This window comes from Manis javanica, chromosome 15 (genome assembly GCF_040802235.1).
Source record: "Manis javanica isolate MJ-LG chromosome 15, MJ_LKY, whole genome shotgun sequence".
NCBI classification, from domain to species: domain Eukaryota; kingdom Metazoa; phylum Chordata; class Mammalia; order Pholidota; family Manidae; genus Manis; species Manis javanica.
In genome coordinates, this window is record NC_133170.1 from 25,533,211 (window position 1) to 25,556,822 (window position 23,612).

Consider the following 23,612-nt stretch of genomic DNA (forward strand, 5'->3'; position numbering starts at 1 on the left):
ATACAGTGAGACAACGAATTTGACCGGATCTGTACTGTTGGAACTCAACCAGGAGTTGGGAGGGGTGCAAGTTGTAGCACTCCAAAATCTTATGACTATAGACTATCTAGGGTTAAAAGAACATATGGGATGTGAACAGATCCCAGAAGTGGGCTGCTTTAATTTGTCTGATGGTTCAAGTACAGTTGGACAATATCCATCATATCATAGATAAATTTTCACAAATGCCTAGGGTGCCTAAATGGTTTTCTTGGCTTCACTGGAGATGGATGGTAATTATAGATTTGCTTTGTTTATGTCACCGTATTCCTATTATGTAAATATGTGTGTGCAAATTAGTTAGTAGTTTAAAACCTATACATACTTAAGGTACTCTACAAGAAGATATGTCAAAGAAATAATCAATCCTCCCATGTTTTCTTCCATATGCTACATCTATAGCTTTTCTTCTTCCTTCCTAATTACAACCCTTAAATAGAATTTGTGCCTCATATCGAAATTACCGAGTATCATAATTCCTCCAGGTGGTGAAGATACCTCGAGACAAGTGCTGGGCATAGAAGCCACAGGGCATAAATCTGCAAAGAAGTAAAAAGCTAACCTTTGCAAACAATATGGCTTCTCTCTCACTTACCAACTTTACATTTCCCTGTATGGCCCCGGAAGATGACTGGTTAGCCAGAGACGGGTAAGATTCCTCAAGGGAGGAACAACCTAAGACAGGCACAGTCGCAGGGGGGCCATCAGGTGAGAATTTGGGGATCAACAGAGGTGAGGCTCAGAACCTCATCCCCCCTGCTTTGAGAGAAATCTTCTGCATCCGTGGATGTCTTGCTGCCCTTGTCTAGCCTGGATTAATACTTAGTCCATAGGCACACACCTGATCATCTGATCATCTACATTTGCCCTCTTAGAGCACTAAACTATGTTTTCTACCTTTATCTTGCATCTACCTACCACTTCAGCATTTTATTAAAAATAAAAATAATAATAATAATAGAAGAAATGTGGGATCAACATATAAATCAAGTACAAAAATCAAATGAATATTCATATTTGACCTGATTGTTTATAGGTCATAATGCATGATCAAAACCGAAAGTTTCTGTGATGAATGCCCTTGTACTGTTCACCATCTAAGAATTTATTCACTATGTAAGAATTCGTTCACCATGTAAGAACTTGTTCGTTATGCTTCAGAAGATTGGAGACTGACGAGAATTAGGCTTGAGATGGATTAATGATTGTACATTGAGCGTTGACCCCCCCTATACTGAATTTTATTGTTGTTAACAACCATTTGATCAATAAATATGAGAGATGCCCTCTCAAAAAAAAAAAAAAGAAGCCAAGAGAAGGCCGATGTAGGGGGGAAGTCGTATTTTAGTTTCATGGTTTGAGATGGTATGAAATACCAAACAGAATATTTCCAGCCAGGAAGTAGGAAGTGTGGGACTGCAACTTGAGAAATTAGGGATAAAGACGTCACTTTGTCTTTGGCATAAATATCCTATTAAGTACATCTATTAAGTCAACGGAGTTTGCAAAGAGACAATGTAGCCAGAACAGTAGAGGGCCAAGACTGAATCCTAGAGGTCAGCCATACTTAGGAGCCAGAAAAAAAGCCTTCAGCAAAAGAGACAGATTGGTATGATCTGTTCAAATTGCAGTTGGCCCCACCCTTTGCCAAAGTAAGCACAGACAGAGTAAACATTTAGGAACTTCAGTAGCAGTTTGACAGTGCCACATCATCCAAGCCTGTGAATTTGTACTTTACAAAAGTATTGGGTCGCAACAGGTGGGAAATTTCTTTAAAAACTGGCTGGGAAGTGCTGGGTTAGAGGGTGGAGAACCATGAGAGCCACTCCTAAGTGTATACCCTAAGAGAACTGAGAACATGTTCTCACAAAAACTTGTACATGAATGTTCATAATACCCAAAAAGCAGAAACCACCCAAATGTCCATCAACCGATGAATGGATAAGCAAAATGGGGTCTATCTGTACAAAGGAATATTAATCAACCATAAAAAAAGAATGAAGCACTGAGAAATGCTGTAACATCAATGAACCTTGAAAGCATGTTAAGTGAAATAAGCCAGATACGAAAGGCCATGTATGGTATGATTCCACTTATATGAAATACACAAAATAGGCAACTCCACTGAGACAGAATAAGCCGGTGATAGCAGGGTCTAGGGTGAATGGAGAGCGACTGTCAACAAGTGTGGGGTTCCCTTGGTTGGGGGGGATGAGAACATTTTGGAATTCAATAGCAGGATGGTTGTACAACCTTGTGAATATACTGGAAACCACTGAACTCTATACTTCAAAATGGTGAATTTTATAGTATGTGAATTGTATCTTAAGAGGAAAAAAAACAGGGAGACTGTATCTCAAAATCAATGAAAGAGAAACTTTTAAAAGAAAAATGAAAATAGGCCAGTGGTAGAAACTAGGGGGAAGAAAAGTATGTAGGATTTGGGCATTATAAGAAGGAAGATTAAACCAAAACATGATTCCATGTGTCAGCACTTCACAGAGGGATGGGTCCCTGAGAACCTCAGCATTATTTCCATAGTAATGCTAAGATACTGGTTCCCTTTTTCACTGTTGACATTTGCAGTGGCGGTGCAAAAGCGTTGGTGGGCAAGGCTGCTGGGGCCTCAGCACGAGTCAAGGCAGGAGTACCAGGTGGCACCAGCAGTCACTACGTTCTTCACTGCCCTGTGCTCACAGTCCAAAAAAAGCCCCCATAAAAACATAAGATTCAGGAACAGCTTGTAGGAGAATACATTCCAAAAGATGGCACATCTCTGAAAGGGTGACAGGGCAGACCTTCTCCAAAGCCTGCTGAGCTGAGCAGCAGCCAAGAGCAAGGTTGGTGTTTACACACTCAAATTCAGCCCCGGTTGTCACAGCAACTCTGCCGGCACAGTTCCTTCTTCCCTTTGCGGCTTCATTCCAGGCTTTGCTGTTCACTGTTGTATAATCTTAATGTGCCTGGTAATCTGCCTGCTGCATTCTTTCTGTTTTTCAGCCAACTGCTCCATCTTCTTATCATGTGTTTAGCAATGTGCATTAATACTTCACCCACCTGTGTGGAATGACAACCTCCACTCCCCCAGATGCCGCCTGAAAATAGGAGAGAGCAGAAAGGGCCTTGAGCAGCCAGGGCACCTGTCAGCAGGGCTATGATCACTAAGACTATAAGGAAAGCCCCCAAGGCCCTCATTCTCATCTTTTTTTAACACACCTTTAAAACAAACTTATGGTTTCTAAGGCCTGCAGTAAGTTAAAAGCAGGGAAAGGAACTATTCTTGGCAGGCACCTGAACACTCAAGAAGTGATTGTTGATCCCTGAATAGCAAAGAAGAGGACATAAAAGCTCTAAGAAACAAACACAAGAACTCAAGAATACAGGATGGTATGGGCCCAATTAGGGTCAGACCAAACCATTTTATACACCTCCACACATCCTAAAGCCGTCTTGACTTTACTCTAGAATAATCATGACCCAGCTCACCAAGGAAATGTTAAAATTATATTCACCTTAAGGAGGCAGAGTGATGCATGTTCTGTTTCTTAATTTCAAGCATTTCAAATGGTTAAGGGTTTTAGTGCTTAAAGAGAGAAGCTCTTAACCATCCAGAACTTATTTCTCAGCATTCTAGATAATGAAGATCTACTCTATTTATTATTTCTCTTCATTTGTATACCCTGCCACATCTCTGACATCAAATGTGATTCCCACTCTTCCAACACCAAACGCAATGGTGTATTTTTCCCCTACATGCATGTATAACAATAACAATATTATATGCAGCATTAATAGTATTGTAACTCCATTCGGGTTCCTGGGCCCAATTCCAATGTGTGTAAGTGTGTGGGAGGGGGTTTTCCCACACATACTGACACCAGGCAATTCTCAAGCACCAGCAGGATGTTACAGAGCTCAACTCAATTCTGATGTTATCTACCCGGAGGCAGCACACCTAATGGGCAGAGGAGCTGAACAGACAGTTCTCCAAAGAAGAAATTCAGATGGCCAACAGACACATGAAAAGATGCTCTACATCACTAGTCATGAGAGAAATGCAAATAATTAAAACCACAATGAGATATCACCTCACACCAGTAAGGATCGCCACCATCCAAAAGACAAACAACAACAAATGTTGGCGAGGTTGTGGAGAAAGGGGAACCCTCCTACACTACTGGTAGGAATGTAAATTAATTCAGCCATTGTAGAAAGCAGTATGGAGGTTCCTCAAAAAGCTCAAAATAGAAATACCATTTGACCCAGGAATTCCACTTCTGGGAATTTACCCTAAGAATGCAGCAGCCCAGTTTAAAAAAGACAGATGCACCCCTATGTTTATTGCAGCACTATTTACAATAGCCAAGAAATGGAAGCAACCTAAGTGTCCATCAGTAGATAAATGGATAAAGAAGATGTAGTACATATGAACAATGGAATATTATTCAGCCATAAGAAGAAAACAAATCCTACCATTTGCAACAACATGGATGGAGCTAGAGGGTATTATGCTTAGTGAAATAAGCCAGGCGGAGAAAGACAAGTACCAAATGATCTCACTCATATGTGGAGTATAAGAACAAAGGAAAACTGAAGGAACAAAACAGCAGCAGAATCACAGAAGCCAAGAAAGGACTAACAGTTACCAAAGGGAAAGGGACTGGGGAGGATGGGTGGGAAGGGAGGGAGAAGGGCAAGGGGAGAAGAAAGGGGGCCTTACAATTAGCATGTATAACGTGGGGGGGGCACAGGGAGGGCTGTGCAACACAGAGAAGATAAGTAGTGATTCTACAGCATCTTACTACGCTGATGGACAGTGACTGTAATGGGGTTTGTGGGGGGAACTTGGTGAAGGGGGAAGCCTAGTAAACATAATGTTCTGCATGTAATTGTAGATTACTGATAACAAAATTTAAAAAAAGAAAGAGCTCTGTCCTACAAGACTGCCCTCCACCCACCACAGCCAGACGCTGGTCACAAGCCCCAGGCAATTACCTGTGCTTCTGACCCAAAGGCTATACACTGGAGGTTCCCACAACCTCCCCCTTAGGTTCAATTAATTTGCTAGAACGGCTCACATTACTGAGGAAAACACTTGTTTACCAGTGTAATAAAGGACACAAGTTAACAGCCAGATGAGCAGAGACACAGGGCAAGGTCCTGAATAAAGGAGCTTCTAGCCTCGGGGAGCTTGGGGCCTGGCACAGTGGCACGTGGAGGTGTTCTGGCTCCCCAAGCATAGAAGCCCTCTCCGGCCAGGAAGCAGGATCCAGCCTAGCAGAGCAGGCAGAGCAGAGCAGACAGCAAGAGACCTCTTCTCATGGGTTTTGTGAGGGCTTCATTACATAGTCATGATTGACTGAATTATTGGCCATTGCCTGATGGAGCCTCCAGTCCCTCAAAAGTCTGTCATTAACATGACAAGATACCCATTTCACCTATAGGCTCTGCAGTGGTTTCCAGAACTGGATAAAGATCAAATATATATATGAATGACCAAATCTGTATTTCTTATAACTCATTATATCACAACCCCTATTCCTAAAACATTAAAAATAAGAAGCAAAAGACTTAAGGCAGTCAGGTCTCATTCTGTACACTTTCTAGTACCTGGCTGTGGTTCTTAGCAATACTTGCTGCTCACCTGGTGTTCCGTCCCTGCCAGGTTCCTGCCCATGTGAGGCATGTGAGACTTGCTCCTGTTCCTTGGCTCATAGATGTCTCGCTTTTCCTTGAGCTAATAATCCTATACAGCTTTATCTCAGCTAGCCAGAGATTATTTGCCACCTTTATATGCCACCTCCTTCCTCATTATATGTTCTATAAACAATACCTAGCACATAGTAGGCATTTAATAAATACTTGTTGAATGGATGAAAGAGTAATCCACAGGAGTGCTATAAAATTAACTACTTGAATGAAGCTTTAAGTTTGATGACAAGCCTAGTCCATGGTGAGAAACGCAATCAAAGAGAATAGCCAATCCTGGCACCAAGAAGATCGAATGGTTAATATACACTGTTGTGTGAAAATACTAGATTATGTAATAAGTACACGGTCTGTGATCATATTAATAAAAAAGATGGGAAAAAAGACTAGAAGGATATAAACTGCTGTATAACATGATTATCCATTTATTTATTCACTTAATAAATAACTGAACACTTCCTTTGTGTATGACATTCTTCTGAACATTGCAGAGTTAACCAAACTCACGACTAAATTGCCAGTTAACTGTTACTTAAAATTTAAGAGCAAGAATGCACTGATGGACAGTGACTCCACTGGGGTATGGGTGGGGACTTGATAATATGGGTAAATGTAGTAACCACATTGTTTTTTCATGTGAAACCTTCATAAGAGTATATATCAATCATACTTTAATAAAAAATTAAAAAAACAAATTCAAGAGCAAGAAATGCAGCAACCTTAAACCATGACCAGGAGCACTAATTATGCAATGACAGGATAGGTAAAATCCTTACAAACACAGTAGGGATTCCAGTTTTCCACATGTGCACTACTGCAGGGGGCATGTCGCCAAGCACAAGAGCCAGACTCTTGAGAGAACACCAAATGTGAGTCCTTAGTAAAACCAGGGAGCACACTAATTTTAGTTTAGAAATACCAAAGTTTATCAGCCCTTTTTAATTCAGCAAGAAACCCTTGGCCAAGCACAATCACTTCATAGCCCATCAGGAGATCCCCTTGTAGACCACTCCTGGCCCCGAGAGCATACCATGAATCATGGCTTTAGAAGACATTGTTCCAGAATACCAAAATGGATTTATAAATTGGTTGATTCCCAGATCTCAGTGTGTAAGGAGTATCTACATGTATTTTGTAACTGCTGTATGACTATATGCAGTCAGCAATCCCAGTCTGTAGCCTGGTGTCAATTTATGTTTATCTTCTTAATAATTTGACTGATCATACTCTGCTAGCAGGACAGGCAATGAAATCATAATAGCTCATAAAGGTTTTGGGGCATAGTTGGGTGCCCTCAATTCCTCACATCATTTAAGTAAAGCACAAGAAAATTCTTAGCAATATTTAATAGGCTACAAATGAAACCTTGGGACTTAGGATTCAGTTTTGTTTTGCCTCAATGTAAAATAAATGTCTTCAGTTTTAAATTTGTATTTACAAAGAGACCTTTGACTCTTAGAGATACTGTTAGCATCCTCTGTGTTGACATCCACGTAAGGTATGTTTTTCCTCGCTAGGCTGGGTTTCATGCCAGATGAACTTCCAAACCTAAACTGGAAGGACACCAGGTACCAGTAACCCTCCTCTGATCTCTCCCCCTCTAGGATACCCCTTGGCTCTGTTTTATCGGCATTACCTTTTCTACAAGGACAGCTACCTCATCCATCTCTTCCACACCTTCACAGGCCTCTCAATTGCTTATTTTAACTTTGGTGAGTGAACTGAGGTTAGCAGCGGCACGGGGAAGGGACAGACTTGAGCAAAATTTCCTGGAGAGAATGTAATGCCCAGGGAGGTTCCCATGCTTTGCTTGCAAAGACAGGGGCTATAGGGACAGGAACATAGCTTAACTTTGCCCTTCATGTACATTTGTCTCCCGGGAAAAACATTTTGAGAGTGGTTGCCGTTGCCAGACCCCATCAGCAGAGAGGCATCATTTTCTCCCTGCTGTGGCTGTTACGGGGTGACAGACTGAAGCAGTCGCTGCAGGAGCAGCCCTTTGCACAAACATTCAGAAATACAGTATCTCCCTGACAATCCCTTATATTTATCCAATTAACTTCCACCCTTCCTCCAAAACATGAGGCCATTTTGAAAAAAATATCCTAATACCAAAGTTTTTTCTTTATATGTTCTCTTTGTGCTTAGAAGTCTCAGGAAGGGTGGGAATGCAAAAAACAAAAACAAAACAAAAAAACAAAACCTAGCTAAAATTTGCTATTTTCTCTCTTCTCTGCATCCAGGAAACCAGCTCTACCACTCCCTGCTATGTATTGTGCTTCAGTTCCTCATCCTTCGACTAATGGGCCGCACCATCACTGCCGTCCTCACCACCTTTTTCTTCCAGATGGTAACCGCCTTGCCCTCGGCAGCTCAGGTCATAGCTGACAGCAGCTGGGAGTAGGGGGCAGCGGTGCGGAGAGGGCAGTGAACCGGGTGATCCCATTTTTTTCTCGCCTCTCCCACAACTAGCAGTGTGACTGTGGGTAGGTCACTTTTCACAGGCCCCCGGACTTTCATCTGCAGGTCTCAGTGGTAACACTTCACCTGCCTCAAGGAAGGCGCCAGCTAATCCTCTGCATAGGACTGTGCCCTTCAAGTTCCTCGACTGACCAGGACTAGCCTGGCTTCCCATGAGGGCAATCACTGAAAGGCAAGGCAGCAAGTCAACTTAGAGCCGCAGGATCTAAGCATCTCAGTGCTCAGCTTAGCCCTCCTTTTGCTGAGAAACCTTGAGCAAATCTCTTACCCCTTTGTAGGTTCAGATTCCCAATTTATAGCAACTTCTTAAAGCCTTTAAGGATGAGACCAGGGGAAGGATAAATGAAAAAATACTGTGGAGTTCAGAGCAAGGAGAAAATAAACAGTAGTGATGGTAGAATAACACTTCACCTCTCCTAGGCCTACCTTCTTGCTGGATATTATTATACAGCCACGGGCAACTATGATATCAAGTGGACAATGCCACACTGTGTCCTGACTCTGAAGCTGATCGGTGAGTGGCAGTCACTGCCTCTACACATCAGCTCGCCCCCCGACCTTGAGCCCACTCCAGGCTCTCCTGGCCACACCCTCCGTGTCCTCTCCCCTCCTCTACCCGCACTTCTCTCTCTGCTCAGGTTTGGCTGTTGACTACTTTGATGGAGGGAAAGACCAGGTAAGTGCCCTTCCCTCCACAGAGAGGTTAAGGAATTTAACCAGAGAGATGGAGAAAAGCTGTTGTTACCAAAAGCCTGGACCGAGTGTCAGGGCAGAGCTCCCTCCTCCTCTCCAGCCTGTGGTCCCCCTTTCAGATAGCACTGAGCGAGGATCAGCAAATCTAATGCGATTGGATCCAGCTCTTGCACAAAGTCCAGAGATCAGTGCCAGCAAGGCATCTGGAAAAGCCGCAGCAGGAACTGCTGCTGAGCTGCCCTGTGAAGCAGCTACTTTCTGCATATCATCCCCTCAAAGAGGAAGAATGCCAGTTCAGTGGGGCACAAGGGAGGCAAGCACTAAAACTGGCTCTTGGGGGGGATTCAAGGCTATCCTGAACCATTCATTCTCTTCTTGGCATAGAATTCCTTGTCCTCTGAGCAACAGAAATATGCCATTCGGGGTGTCCCCTCCCTGCTGGAAGTTGCTGGTTTTGCCTACTTCTATGGGGCCTTCTTGGTAGGGCCCCAGTTCTCAATGAACCACTACATGAAGTTGGTGCAGGGGCAGCTGACTGACGTCCCAGGGAAGATACCAAACAGGTAATTGCCCCTCTTGGTCTAGACCCCTCTATAGGTGTCTGACCCAATACAGAGCCACTTCTGAATTGACCGTCCTGAAGGCCAGCACTGGCTGCCTTCTCCAGCATGGCCCGGCTCACAGGCGTGCCACACAGGCCGCGGCTGTCCTGACGGGCCCTCCGTACCTGCTCGCTGTGGGTAGTGGGCCCTTTCCAGCCTAGGTTACTACATTCTGACCCTGTAGTACAGATGTAAAAAGTCACTTTTATGCCACAGGATTTTGCCTGAACCAGACATGTCTCTCCCTATAAAGCCCATTTTCTCAGTTAAAAGAAAATAGATTGCTAAATATATAAAAATGTATTTCACAGTGGAAAAATGTAGAAGTTACCAGAAAAATCCCTTCACTGAGAGCTCACTCAGCCTGTGTTGGAGCATCCGTTCAACCGGGATGGGAAGGAGCAGATTCAAAATCAGTCTTTGTCATCTCCTCCGCATGGGGTTTTCAGGCTCTCAGCCACACTGCTGCCCACGGCCCTTCCTTCCCTGTGCCTCGTGGGGCTTTGCATTTGCCATTCCTCACGGCCAGCCACATAGAGACGTCTTTCCCCGAGAGCGGACGAGGCCTTCGGGCAGCAAGCTGCTCATCCCACTCCAGAGGGATGGCCACACTCTGAAACACGCTCCGCAATTTAAGTGTAGAGGGTTGAAGGGCTGCACCTCTGCCCATCATGACCCGGCTTGTCCCTTTCCAGCGTCATTCCTGCTCTCAAGCGTCTGAGTCTGGGCCTCATCTACCTAGTGGGCTACACTCTGCTCAGCCCCCACATCACGGAAGACTATCTCCTCACTGAGGACTATGAAGTGAGTGCTTCCGAAAGCAGCAGCTTTATGTTCTTAAATGCATCAGAGCTAGAAAATGGACAGGCAAGGGTCCCTGTAGATATTCAAGAAGGGGGTAATACCATCTACAAATGCATGTTGGTTTTGCTCTAGATCTGTGAGCGTTGGTGTCAGTGCCAGCCGGGCCGGGACATGTTCACCAGCCAGCATTGAACGACCTTCGCGGGCACAGGGCTGTGCCAGGTGCACTGTAGCACCCCTTTCCTCCCCAGGAGCAGCTCCTGGCTTGCTTTGTTACAGCCAAGGGGCTCCTTGGCGCACAGCAGCTTCTGGTCCTCTCCAGCCTGTTTTCTTCTCTTGATAGATTGGGGGCTTCTAGGGAATTCAAAAACCAAGGGAGGGGGAAGTGCTGGCTTTTGCTCCTGCCCAGCTGAAAGGCTTGCAACAGTTCCATACGCACTCTGGGTAGGTTTATCTCCTTCAATTAACATTGAACATGGATGTGTAACAGTCCCTCAGTGCCTAGGGTTCCAAATGCTCAGTACCTTAGGAGCAGAGTTAAAGACATTGCTGTTTCTGGGACTTTCCCAAGAAAAGGTGAATGGATGTTCCCCGGGCTCCCTGCTTGTTCCTCCTAGCCTGTCATAAGGCAGTTCTGCAGACTGTCAGGTGGACATGGAATAGGCAGCCACACATTTGGAAAGGAAGTTTGCCTTGCCTGGGTGGTATCCATCCCTGATGTACATGTTCTTTCTTCTCAAGAACCACCTTTTCTGGTTCCGTTGTTTGTACATGCTGCTCTGGGGCAAGTTTGTGCTGTACAAATACGTCACCTGTTGGCTGGTCACAGTAAGTAGAAAAGATAAAGCAGGGTTGTTTTTCAACAAGCTGTGGGGGGGCTCGGGCAGACAGGTGGCAAGAGGGCAGCAAGAGCCCCTAACTGCGTTGTCCCTCCGCCAGGAAGGAGTGTGCATTTTGACGGGGCTGGGCTTCAATGACTTCGAAACCAGTGGAAAGGCCAAGTGGGATGCCTGTGCGAACATGAAGGTGTGGCTCTTTGAAACAACCCCCCGCTTCACTGGCACCATCGCCTCTTTTAACATCAACACTAATGCCTGGGTGGCCCGGTAAGCACGTTGGGTTGGGGGCAGGGTCTGGGTCACGCTCCTTCCTTCTGCTGCTTTCCCGGATTTGAAGGCAGGGCTGTATTCTGTCACCACTGTCCATCTTTCCCCACTTTGGGTAGAACCTCCTGTCATTCTCACATACACCCACACACTTTCCCTACCCCATGCCCCCAAAAACCATTCCTGTTCTATTTGAAAAAAAAGCAAGATTTGTAAGTGCCTTGAGTCCCGGGTCTCAATCCCAGCCCTGCCACCGCTCTCCTGTTCCCTGCTGCCCTGTGTATACACATCTCATTTGTGCTCCCCACCTCAGCTGCAGGCACTCAGGTGTCACCTGGTGTGTGCAGTGGCTGCACAAGGACCAGCCAAGCCTTAGGTCTGTTTTCTGACGTGTGAGTCAACTGCACCGGCTTGCATCTCTACAGCTAATCAGATGGCACCACCTCCCTTACCCTGGGTGGCCACAGACGGGAGCCAGCCACTACCCCTGCACCCCTCAGAGTGCAGAGGACTGGAGGCAGGATGGTGGGAATGCAGGGCCTGGTCTGAGGCCCCTTCTTACCCATCCTTTTCTCTAGTTACTTCTTTAAACGACTCAAGTTCCTTGGGAATAAAGTATTATCCCAAGGTCTCTCATTGCTCTTCTTGGCCCTCTGGCATGGCCTGCACTCAGGATACCTGGTCTGTTTCCAGATGGAATTCCTCATTGTTATCGTGGAAAGACAGGTAGGCCGTAAGGGTGGGGGGTAAAAGGGGACTATGAGAGGGGCAAAACACTGAGGACCCCCCTGCTTCCTCCCCAGGCGGCCAGCCTAATCCGAGACAGCCCAACTCTGAGCAACCTGGCTTCCATCACTGCCCTACAGCCCGTCTACTATTTGGTGCAGCAGACCATCCACTGGCTCTTCATGGGTTACTCGATGACTGCCTTCTGCCTCTTCACTTGGGACAAATGGTTTAAGGTGAGGGAGGGCACCACTGAGATGGATCTCAGGCCGCAAGAGCCATTCGAGCCCCTTGTCTACCTCAGTGGTCTGTGTCTCTCCACAGGTATATAAATCCATCCATTTTCTTGGCCACGTCTTCTTCTTGAGCCTACTATTCATATTGCCTTACATTCGCAAAGTGATGGTGCCAAGAAAGGAGAAGTTAAAGAAAATGGAATAATCTGTTTCCCTGGTAAGTAAAATCAATTTCCCTTTAGCTACACTGCGAACTACCAGTTTACAGAATACAGCAACAGACTGCAAGGTGGGGGACACTAAATGGAAATTTGGGGTGAATCTCAAGGTGGCCTGGCTTCTAGGAAACACAGTATGGGGCACTGACTACTCAGGCCTGCCAGGAAGCAGCTGGATCACTATAAACCAGGGACTGGCAGGCATGACGGACCAGCCTGACAGTCAGATCTCTTCTCTCGCAGGTGGCCTAGAGCGGGACTGTGCAGGAACAGCTCATCTCCCTTTTCACAGCACTCCATCGCCTCAGAGCACAGAACGCAGAGGAGTGGAAAGACAGGGCACCCCTTGGGGTGCCTCTGTTGCCAGCCAAGTCTTCATCTGGGGCCAAAGGGGACACTCTCATGGGAGGAGTTAGAGGGGCCCACGTCTCCCCTCCAGGCTCCCCCATGCACGTTGCCTTATCTCTCCCCTACAGCCAGGAATCTTGTTTTTCTCCTGCCAATTTACTATGATTGTATATGTGCCCCTGCCACCACCCCCCCCATGGGGGGGAGAGGAGGGGTACAAGGCCCCGCCTGCTCCACTTTTTCTACCGTGGAACTGTACCAGATAAAGTCACTTCTGTTTGTTCAGTTTTTCACTGCTAGCATTCCTGGCTGCTTTCTTTCAAGCGAGTTCTCCATGCTTGCCATGGCTGAAACAGCCAGACTGTCTCCTGTAAAGCCTAGTGATCTCAGAACTTTGGAGCCAAACTACAAATGCTGTGACCTCATATCTTTCCCTGAAGTCTGAGGAGAACAACCAGTTTACCCCACTAGATAACTACTAAGTTTAGGAATGCACAGACAAGTATTTACAAACACGTGTGTCCAAGAACAGTATTTATAGGATAAACAAAGAGCAAGTGTACAGCCTCAGCTTCCCTGAACTCCACAGTCTCAGGGCAGGAAGGTCCTCTTCTGCAGTGAGTTGAAAGTGGGGTCAAGGGATGCAATGTTGACAGTCTGTTTCAGAACAAGGTTCTATTGTCAGATGACCCCCCACACTTCTTCAAAGGCTGTGGTAAGTTTTGCACAGGTGAGGGCAGCAGAAAGGGGGTAGTTGCTGATGGACACCATCTTCTCTGTATACTCTACATTGACCTAGAGAGAGAATAATTCTGTCAGCTGGCTCTGCCATTGTTACAGGTTCAACCCTCTTTAGGGCAGGAAAATCAGGGTTGAGCTTGTATTTCACAGTGCTATTTAATATCAGATTTGTACAAAGGATAAAGAAGGTCCCAGCTTTCACTATCACTAATACGCCAGCAGTCCCCAGAGGATGCACCTGGGGCAGGATATGGAACCCTCAATTGTCTCCCAGTTTTGATATTATTTCCCAACTTACAAGGAAAAGCACCACCAAAATGTTAACTGCTCTCTGAATTCTGTACTAAGCTTCAGCTCTATGAAGAATCGAGGAGTGAGCCTTGACCTTACCTTGCCGTGGGCAAAGGCCCCAACCACAAAAACAATAGGGTCACTGCTGGGCACCAACTCTCGTACATCACTGACAACTGGGATGGAAAAAGAAGTGCCGATTTTCATACATCCAACTGGGAAGTGATCTGACACTGGATTCTTAATTACCTAAAGGAAAAGAGAACAGTCAGACCCCAAAACATTCTCAGAACTGCACCTCCAGCCAGTAGGAGTCAATACCTCACCTTCAAGAGTTTCTGGGGGCCATCAGCTGCCCGAACACTGAGTTTGTGTAAAAGCTGAACTAGAGGGAGAAAAAAACGGTTCAGAGCTAGGTGAAGACCCCACTTCTGCCCAGTAATCTAACCAGAAAACCCCATGGGTAAGGTGAGCTCCATGTAGCTCTTGCATCCCCACTATACTCCTAAAATGTTACAAGCAAGCAGTTGTCAAGCACGTGACTAGTTGTACAGCAATGAGTTCACTCAGCCAGGAACCTACACAGGCTTTACCCCACATGGGAAGAAGATAATGAATCCCCTCCCCCCGCTTAAAAACTCCACATCATTTATACCTTTCCTCTTCCTCCCTTCACCACTGCCAAGTTTGTTCTAAATTTTCCATTCTAAATTTTAAGTGCTAAAGCTCTCACCCATGAGGCCACAAAAACGGTCAAAGGTTCTGGGAATTCGGGTCTGGGGGTTCACTTCAATCAGTACATTCTTCTGTGTGTGAATATAAACCTGCAGCAAGCCAGCTCGGTTCAGGGGACTGTCCATCAGCATCAGTAAACTCTGGGGGAGGCAGAAACCAAGGCCGAGGTAAGACTTAAAAAGTCACATGCAGCTGCCTTACCCTCCATACAGAGGCTCAAGGGGGTGGGAGCTGTATCCCTGGAGTTACCTGGTGAGCTATGTCTGGTCTCACTTCCCCCGGGTCCCGTCCATTCTTCAACAACACAGACTTGTGCTTATCACAGTTCAGCAATTCGTACGTCTTCCCTACCTAAAGAATAGGCAATATGATAGAAAGCAACATATGCTGCTTTGCCCTAGCCAACATCGTGGTACCCAAGCCATCATCATCATCTGGAAACTTGGTAGGCAAATTCTTGGCCCTCTTCACATCCCTGAACCAGACACTTGGGGGGGCGGGGGCAGCAAGCCCATCAGGGGACCACTGTGTGGTATTTACTCCTCCCCTCCCCCTGTAACTGATCTCAGAGGGGAAAAAAAAGGGAGGGTACAACCCATAATTTCAAATGTATAAACAGGATTTAATTCTAAAACCCGTGGCTCTTAGGCAAAGCCAGTGAGGGATTCTGGAACCAGGCAAGAGTAATATTAGTGAGCAAGGCTGAATGCTTGTTCATCACAGGAACATGTATTCCCTGGGCAAAATATACAAGGTCACTACCCTCAGTTTGCTTATAACAAACACTAAGTGAAGAACTGCAAACCTGGACAAGAAGAAGTATGAAAAAACTAATGATGCAGGAGGTAGTTTAATCAAGGAAGGCCTTTCTCAGAAGTAAAACTGAGAAGGATGTTCCCAGTTTCAAGATGCAGGAGCAAAGGTCTGGTCTAAACAGAACAAGAAGGCAGAAATGTGAAGAAAGAACATGCTGCTGAAAAAGTGAGAACTGAGACACTGACAGGCAGTGATTATAATTGAAACTGCCTCGTCAACTGCAGAATCCTCAAGTACCAAGCACAGAGCCAGAAATATTTCTGGAAGAACGAGCAGGAGAATGAGTGAGGAATACTATCCTGGCAACTCTGTACTGGAAAGCACCAGCTAGAAGTTTGATACTAAAGATCTAGCTAGATATTTTCTATAGCAACTAAAAGAGGTAACTGCAACTTGCAATTTGGAATCCTAAGGAGCAGTACAGTGATCAGCAAAAGGTCTGAAAACAAAGTACAGATACAGGTTCTGAAAAGCTAAGTTTCTATTTAGCAATAGAACATTTGTATGTCTGGCCACATCTTAAGGTACATGACTGCAAAAAGTTTGGGGGGAAAGGCATGTAGATTTTGAAACTGATTGAATAATTGAAATAAGATTGTCACAGAGAGTAAAGCATAGAGAAAGAACAAAAGACCAAGAACTAAGCATAGAGAAAGAACAAAAGGCCAAGAACTAAGAAATTTCACACCATCCCCTGGGATACTCTTGGTTATAGAAGAAAAAGAAGCTCTTGAATAGAAGAATCCAGTTCCAACCCATTAGATACAACCAGGGCTTTTGTTCTTTTAATAAGGTAGAATAGGAAACAAGTACTTCACATGTTAAAGGTTTATGAAACTTTTTATTAGTTTCATGTAGTCTGGCTCACAATATAATTTTTTTGTTGTAGGTTCTGGTTAATAAGCTTCAAAGCCACTAACTAGAATAATCAGGATGAACACCATGTGTATTCATGTTCTGTAATAAGTATTAGCGATATAAGAAAAAAAATTGTTAAACGTTATTCTCTGCCCTCATAGTCTTCTACAGGAGACAAATGGTAAACAACCACATGAATATTTAACTGAATTGTGATAAACATCATGAAGCCAAAGTAAATGATTCATTAAAGAATTGTAACAGGAGGACCTGATTTATACCAGGAAGGGAGTCATTTCTATGAGAAAGTAACATAAGTAAAATTTAACCTAATAATTGAAGAATGAGCAGCATAACAGACTCAGTAATTGTTAAATGAACATTAAGTAGGAATTAATGAAGCAAAGAGCTGAGTGAAGGAAGCTTCCAGTTAGAGACCATTATGTGCAATGACCTAAAGGTGTTAGAGAGCTTAGTGCTTTCAAAGAGCTTAAAGAAGGCCAATGAGACTGGAGTTTAAGAAATAAATGGGAGAGAGCAGGCCTGGATGAAGCTGGCAGAAGCAAGACATACCAGCACAAGGAAGGCGCAAGATAACAAAAGATACAGAAGATTTCAACCAGCTATGACGTCTATCACCCTTGGAATACCATTAATGGTAACTTGGCCTAAATTCTTCCAGAGCATGCTCTAGGAATTTTAATTGGCCATGACATTTTCAACTTCTTAATAAGTTGAAATCAGTAACAATAATAATAACTCCAAGTGACAGACATTATTATTCTAAACCCTTTACACATATTAACTCCTTTAACCCAAGAGCCCAATAAGGTAGGTACTACTGTTGTTCCATGGAACATATGAATAAAGAAGTGGTTAAGTGACATTCAGAATTAACAAGTGAGAAAGACAGGCAACTAAGTGAGGATGTATATAACCTATAATTAGGTCAGAGATATCAATTACAAAAAAAAAGGAAACCTGATTAGCTGGTCACTTTAAGAAAGGGTTTCTAGACTGCAAGCTTAATAAAGTGCCACAGTAGTTGAAGAAGGAAAGATGACATTACTATGGAAATGTATTACCTTTAAAGAACTTTCACGCAATCCCGTGTGCTTCACAGTTACAGTATTAACCCCACTATACAAACTGAGAATAAATTTGTTTTCTCAAGACCACATAGTTAAAGACTAAGATCCAAGATTAAAATCCAGAACTGACTTCTAAACCAGTGCTATTTCTTCTGGGCCTATTCATTGAACAAGTTTAGCGCTAAAAGATGAGAAACAAGAAAGTCAGAGGAATGAGAACACTGCACAATTTTGAAGATGGAAATTTCTGGATTTATGTGGGAAAAGAGCTGAATTGACAGGTAAAAGTAAAAATGTTGAAGTATTAAATGATAATCTGATCCAGTGTTTCAAAGAGGAGTCACACACAGGATGGTGACAGTAGGCACCTTTTAACCAAATAAGTCCTTACGAATAAAAGGGTGAGCAGAGTAAGCTACAGTAACTACCTTTCTCCTTTGCCAGTAACTTGTCTTGGGATGTGGGACTACACGATGGACAAAACTCTTCTCCCCTTAGATGACTTTATACCACAGAATGCTGGTAAATCAATTGGAAGCAAGGCCGTGAGAGCTGAAACGGGATTCAAGAGCAGAAGAAAACGAGAACTTCCAATCCAAGACATTAAACAAAGAAACAGTCAACTGCACCACTCTCCTTCCAAAAGCATATTTCACCTCTCTACTTTCTCCATTCACTTTGAGCCCCCCGCTCTCATCCCACGGAATCCTACCCTACCAATCTACTACTACTCCACTTGCTTGCCCCATACTACCTTGACTGTCTCCAGACTGGCCCCTTCCAGAACCACAATGAGCCTACGGCCTCCGATCTTGCTTCCTGCCCCGAGTCGGGGCCGCTTAGGCGCCACAGGATCCCAGTCCTGTCCCTGCTCCCCACCGCGCCCCTCAGGAGGTTGGAACCCAGCACTGGGCGCAGCCATCTCAAACCGAACCGGAAGTTGTGTAACGTCCTTAAATTAGGACCTCGCGCACGCCCCAATCGCAAGGGTCCTTCCGGCTGCCATTTTGAAAGTGGGCGCTTGGAAAGGGCGGTGACTTGCTGTCTGGTACAACCGAAGCCTCTCTGGGAGGTCAGTGTTCCAGAACGGGGCGGGTACTTCCGTATGCGTAATTCCTATGCGCGAAGCTCAGGTCCGCAGCGGGCGGGGTAAGGGGGCGGGAAGAAAGGAGTACAGTTCCGGTGCCCTTTCTCCCGCGAGCGCCTCCTGCCCCGGACCCTCGTGTGAAGGGTGCGATCCCTAAACTGGAGTAGGGTAGAAGCGGGCCGGCACCCACTTCTAGCCTCTGGTGCCGCCGGCCTCACCATCGGACATGGCCCAGAACTTGAAAGACTTAGCGGGACGCCTGCCCTCCGGGCCCCGCGGCATGGGCACGGCGCTGAAGCTGCTGCTGGGGGCCGGCGCCGTAGCCTACGGCGTTCGCGAGTCCGTGTTCACCGGTGAGCAACCTCCCCCGCTCTCCGGACTCCACCTGCCCCTCCCGAGACCCCTGCGCAGGCCCGCCGGTCCCTGCGCTCACCCAGCCACTTATCCGCCCCACAAGGGACTAGCACGTACTCTGAGCAGCGATCCGGCCTCATCCCCACCCTTCTCCCCACAGTGGAAGGCGGGCACAGGGCCATTTTCTTTAATCGGATCGGTGGCGTGCAGCAGGACACCATTCTGGCTGAGGGCCTCCACTTCAGGTAATGGCGGGCAGCGCAGACTGACCCTGACCCTTCACCCTTGAACGCCTACCCACCACCACCAATGGCTGTAGTAGGATTGTCAACAGGATTCAGCGCAGCTCTTTCCCTTCTCACTCCATCTCCCAGGACAATGGGTGCTGCCCAAAATGACAGCAGCGCATAAAATGCTCTCCACAGGAAGACGAGCATTTTGTCCCTTGTCATTAAGGGAAACAGACCAAGAAACACGTGGTGAGGGGGAAACTAGTGAAACTGCAATCTCCTAATACCTACACCTGTTTCCTCCGCTCCAGGATCCCTTGGTTCCAGTACCCTATCATCTATGACATTCGGGCCAGACCCCGAAAAATTTCCTCCCCCACAGGCTCCAAAGGTAGGTCTGGGCACTTGGGAGTCACTGTCTCTTGGGCCTCAGTTTCCACATCTGCAAAAGGACTGTAAGTCTCTGTTACTGAGGTTGATGCAGAACATTCTGAACACACTGCACCTTTTTATTAACTGCCCCTCCCCCATAACAAACTCAGAGCATTGTTTGTTCTCTGTCTTATTCAGTGCCAAGATCAAAGCCTTGCTTTAAAGCTTTCTCTTCCTTCATCTGCTTGACATACTAATTGTGTCCATAGTTCACCCTGTCCTGGGGGAACCTGGCCCAACCGCAGGTGCACTTGTTCCCTTACAGACCATACCTGAAAGCCATGCCTTTGAGATTCCCCAGACCTCTTCCTCTCTCTCTCACGCACACACACAGGCATGTACACCCTGAGGCAAGTGGCTCACCTGAGACTACATTTTTTGTACTGTTCTTAGTGCAAGTCACATAACATTCACTCAACCCTAGACCCTGAGAATAAAGGATTCATAAAACACTACCCTGCCCTTAATTCCTTACAGTATAGTAAAGGAAACAGACACAGCATGCCAGCACCTGCAGTAGAGATCGCACACAGTTCACTGGCACACAGAGAGGTCACCTCCACTGGTGGAGGGGGTGTGCGTGGGGAAAATTTCAAGTGCACGAGTGTGTGTTTGGTCTGTGCTGAGTTGCATCTTGTCCAGCTGACTACCTTAGAGGGAAGTGCAGGGAAGAGAAAACCAGTAAGTTAAGGGTGTCTGGCTGTGGCCAGATGAGGCCCCGTGGCCTTGACCAGCCCCCGCTGATGTTATCCTTAGACCTGCAGATGGTGAACATCTCCCTGCGGGTGCTGTCTCGACCCAACGCCCAGGAGCTTCCCAGCATGTACCAGCGCCTAGGGCTTGACTACGAGGAGCGAGTGTTGCCATCCATCGTCAACGAGGTGCTCAAGAGTGTGGTGGCCAAGTTCAACGCCTCACAGCTGATCACCCAGCGGGCCCAGGTTTACCTCCAGCTCCCATCACCGTCTGTGTCATGTCGGCATTTCCCTCCTGGACCCAAGGCACTGTGTGTTAGGAAAGGCAGCTCATTAGAAGAGGGTTGTGACTAGTTTTCTTCCTGAAAGCTGGATTGATGGCCACTGGGGGTAACTGGGAGAGCCAAGACTATAATTCAGTAGCAGTCAGTGTTAGAAAGCATGGAGGAAACAGCAGTCCCACGGGGCATGCTCTATTTGAGGGAGTGGAAGATAGGGAGTCAGTGTGACCTGCTGGAAAGATCAGACCCAGTCCTTTCCAACTCAGGTGTTCTAGTGAGTAACTAAGAATTAGGGTGCTTTCAGCTGTTTTCAGGAGCTGTGCTGCTCGGTTGGCACAGCAACCTGCCTGCCTTCCTTTCAGTCATCCAGTCCCCCAGACCTTCTCTCCTCTCCTCTCCTCTCCTCTCCTCACCGTGCCCCCCAGGTGTCTCTCTTGATCCGACGGGAACTGACAGAGAGGGCCAAGGACTTCAGCCTTATCCTAGATGACGTTGCCATCACAGAGCTGAGCTTTAGCCGCGAGTACACAGCTGCTGTAGAAGCCAAACAAGTGGGTGAGTTACAAGAGGAGTAGGTGAAGGCTCCCAAGAATGCAGGAAGTGCAGTGGGGTTCCTGGCGCCCCACATCGGTGACCCCCTACTCTCCCACCACAGCCCAGCAGGAGGCCCAGCGGGCCCAGTTCTTGGTGGAAAAAGCAAAGCAGGAACAGCGGCAGAAGATCGTGCAGGCCGAGGGAGAGGCAGAGGCCGCCAGGATGATATCCTTTTGCCAGAGAGAGCTTAGCCCAGTGCTGGCGCTCCACCTTCCCCTCCTGGGCCGGCTGATGAGACCAAGGCGAATGCGACCCCGTGTCTATGATGCTGAGCCCCCTGGGGGTAGAGGTTCTGGATGGGATCTGAAATCTTAGTGAGGGTGCCTGAGGCCTGGTTCCTCACTGTAAGACAGATCGACATTGCTGCTGGCCTCACCTCCACTTGTGCTACTGCCTGCAGTTCCTGGCAGCTGCAAGCAGGGGGGCCCACAGGTGGGGGACAAAGTAGAGCTGGGCACGGGCCATCTGGGCGCAACCTTGGATCTGACGGCCCAGAGGAGGGCTGGAGTGAGAGGAAGAGTAAGGCTAGGGCCAGTGGTGGAGACCTAGCCTTGTGTGAACCCTTAACCCCTGCTCACCTTGGAGAAGCACTGGGCAAGAACCCTGGCTACATCAAGCTGCGCAAGATCCGAGCAGCTCAGAACATCTCCAAGACGGTGAGCATGGGAGCCTGGCAGCACTCATGCAGCTGCTTGAGTGAAAGTTCTCAGTTAAAGCACACTGAAGTGAGGAAATTAGAATTTTGCTTGGTCAGGTCTTACTCAGACTGGCATCTCTGACACTCCTCCCCCATCAAAAATGATCGCTCTGGGCTCCCTGACCTTTTGTTCATGCCCCCATTACTAACAGCACAGTGCTTGCTGCTCTCCATCCTGTGTGAGGGCAGAGCTGTGTCCCTGCTCCTGACCCACACATGTCCTTCGGTGTTACTCGATTGCAGGCACAGGAATGGAGGTTGCCTTTGCCTAACACATCTTTCTTCCCCTGCCCATAGATTGCCACATCCCAGAATCGTATCTATCTCACTGCTGACAACCTTGTGCTAAACCTACAGGATGAAAGTTTCACCCGGTGAGAGACGTGACCTACAGTGGTTCATCACAAACGACAGGGCCTGGGTCTGGTCACGGGCTCCAGAGCCTGTCACCAGTTTGTTTGCTTGACCCTGTAAAGACATGTTTCTCTGAACCAAGGTTTTTTAAAGTGGGTGGTTGACAATTCCTAACTTGAATCTCACAGGATTAATTTTATAAGATAAAATAGGATTATTCAGATAAAAAAGCATTTAAATAGTAAAGTTTTGTCTGACTGAAAAGTGGTGAAAGATTATAGTGTACTCAGGAGCCCTAAAATTGCTGCCCTGGGGCCATGGAAGGATGCTAGGAAAGGAGTGGTGGGAACTGGCGGTGGCTAAGCAAACCAGTCTCTGCTCCTCCAAAGGCTAAAATCCTGGCTTTCCAACCCATTTGTTTCTCTCTTGGGAGTAAAGGAGGTTTGAGGGCTGGGTGGGGCCTGAAGCTGTCAGTCACATGTGCGCTTCTCTTTTCTTCCTGTTTGCTCTTCGCCTGGCCGCCTGGCGCCCACAGGGGCAGGTAAGGTTGATGCATGTTTACTTCCATGGGTCTTGCAGTTCATCTCCAAGTACCTAACTCCTCTCCCCACACAAACCGGCAATCTGGGAGGAGTGCTGAGGAGGGAGTTCCTGAGCTGCTCTGCCTCTGATTTGTCCCCTAATGTCATCACTTCGTCTCAATTCTACAGTGACAGCCTTATCAAGAGCAAGAAATGAGCCTGGTGACCAAGAACTCCACCCCCAGAGAAGTGGATCTCTTTTCTCCCCTGGTTTTTGAGGAGCCAGCCTGGGCCTGGAGTCTGGCACACCCCCACCCCGTCCCCAGTGTCATGCGATGGCTCCTCTGCGTCAGTCCTCCCACCCTGCTTGGATGAATGGAGACTGACTGATTTTCAGGGGAATGCCTTTCTTCCTCCCCGTGTTGGCCAGGGGTATTGGGACCGTGTGTGATTTCTAAGTGATTTCCGGCAGTGCTGGTTCCTCCCTCTTTGGGAGGCAGTAGCCACCATCCCCGGATCCTCAATAAATTTTTATTACTCAAGCTTAAGTGAAGGCCTCACGTGTCTGAGCGGGGTTGGGGAGGCACGCATGCGCACGCCCACGCTGCGCTCGAGTCGGCCTGTGTATCCGCCAGCAGGGGGCGCAAAGACTCCGCAGAGGACAGTTGAGCAAGAGTTAAGAGCTGGGCCATGCTCTCACCCTGGAAGTCCAGCAAGGCCCTCGATCACTCCTGACGCCCAACTGCACCCTTCACCCCACCCTCCATTTTAACTGAATCGCCCCCTTTATCAACATCTCTTTCTATAAGGCTGGAGTAACTGTGGCTCTGCTGAGCTAAATCAAAAATATAACCCCAACAGGAGCTGCTTCCT

The 23,612-nt window shown here is 46.9% G+C and overlaps 3 protein-coding genes and 1 non-coding gene across 5 annotated transcripts in view; 3 read left to right on the forward strand and 1 right to left on the reverse strand.

Moving 5' to 3' along the window:
* The window catches only part of LPCAT3 (lysophosphatidylcholine acyltransferase 3), a 32,544-nt gene extending 19,289 nt beyond the window's left edge, over positions 1 to 13,255 (forward strand). The window contains exons 2-13 of the mRNA XM_017642022.3: positions 7,353 to 7,460; positions 7,992 to 8,098; positions 8,650 to 8,743; positions 8,868 to 8,905; positions 9,307 to 9,485; positions 10,220 to 10,328; positions 11,070 to 11,156; positions 11,268 to 11,434; positions 12,013 to 12,160; positions 12,238 to 12,396; positions 12,485 to 12,613; positions 12,858 to 13,255. Coding sequence (XP_017497511.3) covers positions 7,353 to 7,460; positions 7,992 to 8,098; positions 8,650 to 8,743; positions 8,868 to 8,905; positions 9,307 to 9,485; positions 10,220 to 10,328; positions 11,070 to 11,156; positions 11,268 to 11,434; positions 12,013 to 12,160; positions 12,238 to 12,396; positions 12,485 to 12,601 — 1,313 coding nt within the window. The 3' untranslated portion in view covers positions 12,602 to 12,613; positions 12,858 to 13,255. The remainder of the gene's footprint in view (positions 1 to 7,352; positions 7,461 to 7,991; positions 8,099 to 8,649; positions 8,744 to 8,867; positions 8,906 to 9,306; positions 9,486 to 10,219; positions 10,329 to 11,069; positions 11,157 to 11,267; positions 11,435 to 12,012; positions 12,161 to 12,237; positions 12,397 to 12,484; positions 12,614 to 12,857) is intronic.
* Positions 13,256 to 13,483: 228 nt separating this feature from the next.
* Positions 13,484 to 18,500, reverse strand: EMG1 (EMG1 N1-specific pseudouridine methyltransferase). 2 transcript variants are annotated; one of them, XM_017642024.3, is made up of 6 exons: positions 18,249 to 18,500; positions 14,979 to 15,080; positions 14,728 to 14,869; positions 14,321 to 14,379; positions 14,094 to 14,243; positions 13,484 to 13,757 (listed from the first exon to the last, which is right to left on the reverse strand). In XM_017642024.3, exons 1-6 carry the CDS (start codon positions 18,414 to 18,416, stop codon positions 13,644 to 13,646), a joined length of 735 nt encoding a protein of 244 aa, XP_017497513.1. In that variant the 5' UTR covers positions 18,417 to 18,500; the 3' UTR covers positions 13,484 to 13,643. The 2 variants fall into 2 exon arrangements, with proteins under 2 accessions (XP_017497513.1, XP_073079942.1); XM_073223841.1 differs by lacking the exon at positions 18,249 to 18,500 and adding an exon at positions 17,923 to 17,946.
* A 145-nt stretch (positions 18,501 to 18,645) lies between these two features.
* PHB2 (prohibitin 2) lies at positions 18,646 to 23,287 on the forward strand. The gene is made up of 8 exons (XM_073223840.1): positions 18,646 to 18,934; positions 19,096 to 19,180; positions 19,477 to 19,556; positions 20,354 to 20,538; positions 20,999 to 21,128; positions 21,229 to 21,332; positions 21,746 to 21,823; positions 22,162 to 23,287. Exons 1-8 carry the CDS (start codon positions 18,808 to 18,810, stop codon positions 22,240 to 22,242), a joined length of 870 nt encoding a protein of 289 aa, XP_073079941.1. The 5' UTR covers positions 18,646 to 18,807; the 3' UTR covers positions 22,243 to 23,287.
* On the forward strand, positions 21,392 to 21,656 carry LOC118969787 (small nucleolar RNA U89). The gene has a single exon (XR_005057614.1). It is a non-coding gene; the product is annotated as a small nucleolar RNA U89 (small nucleolar RNA).
* Positions 23,288 to 23,612: the final 325 nt, after the last annotated feature.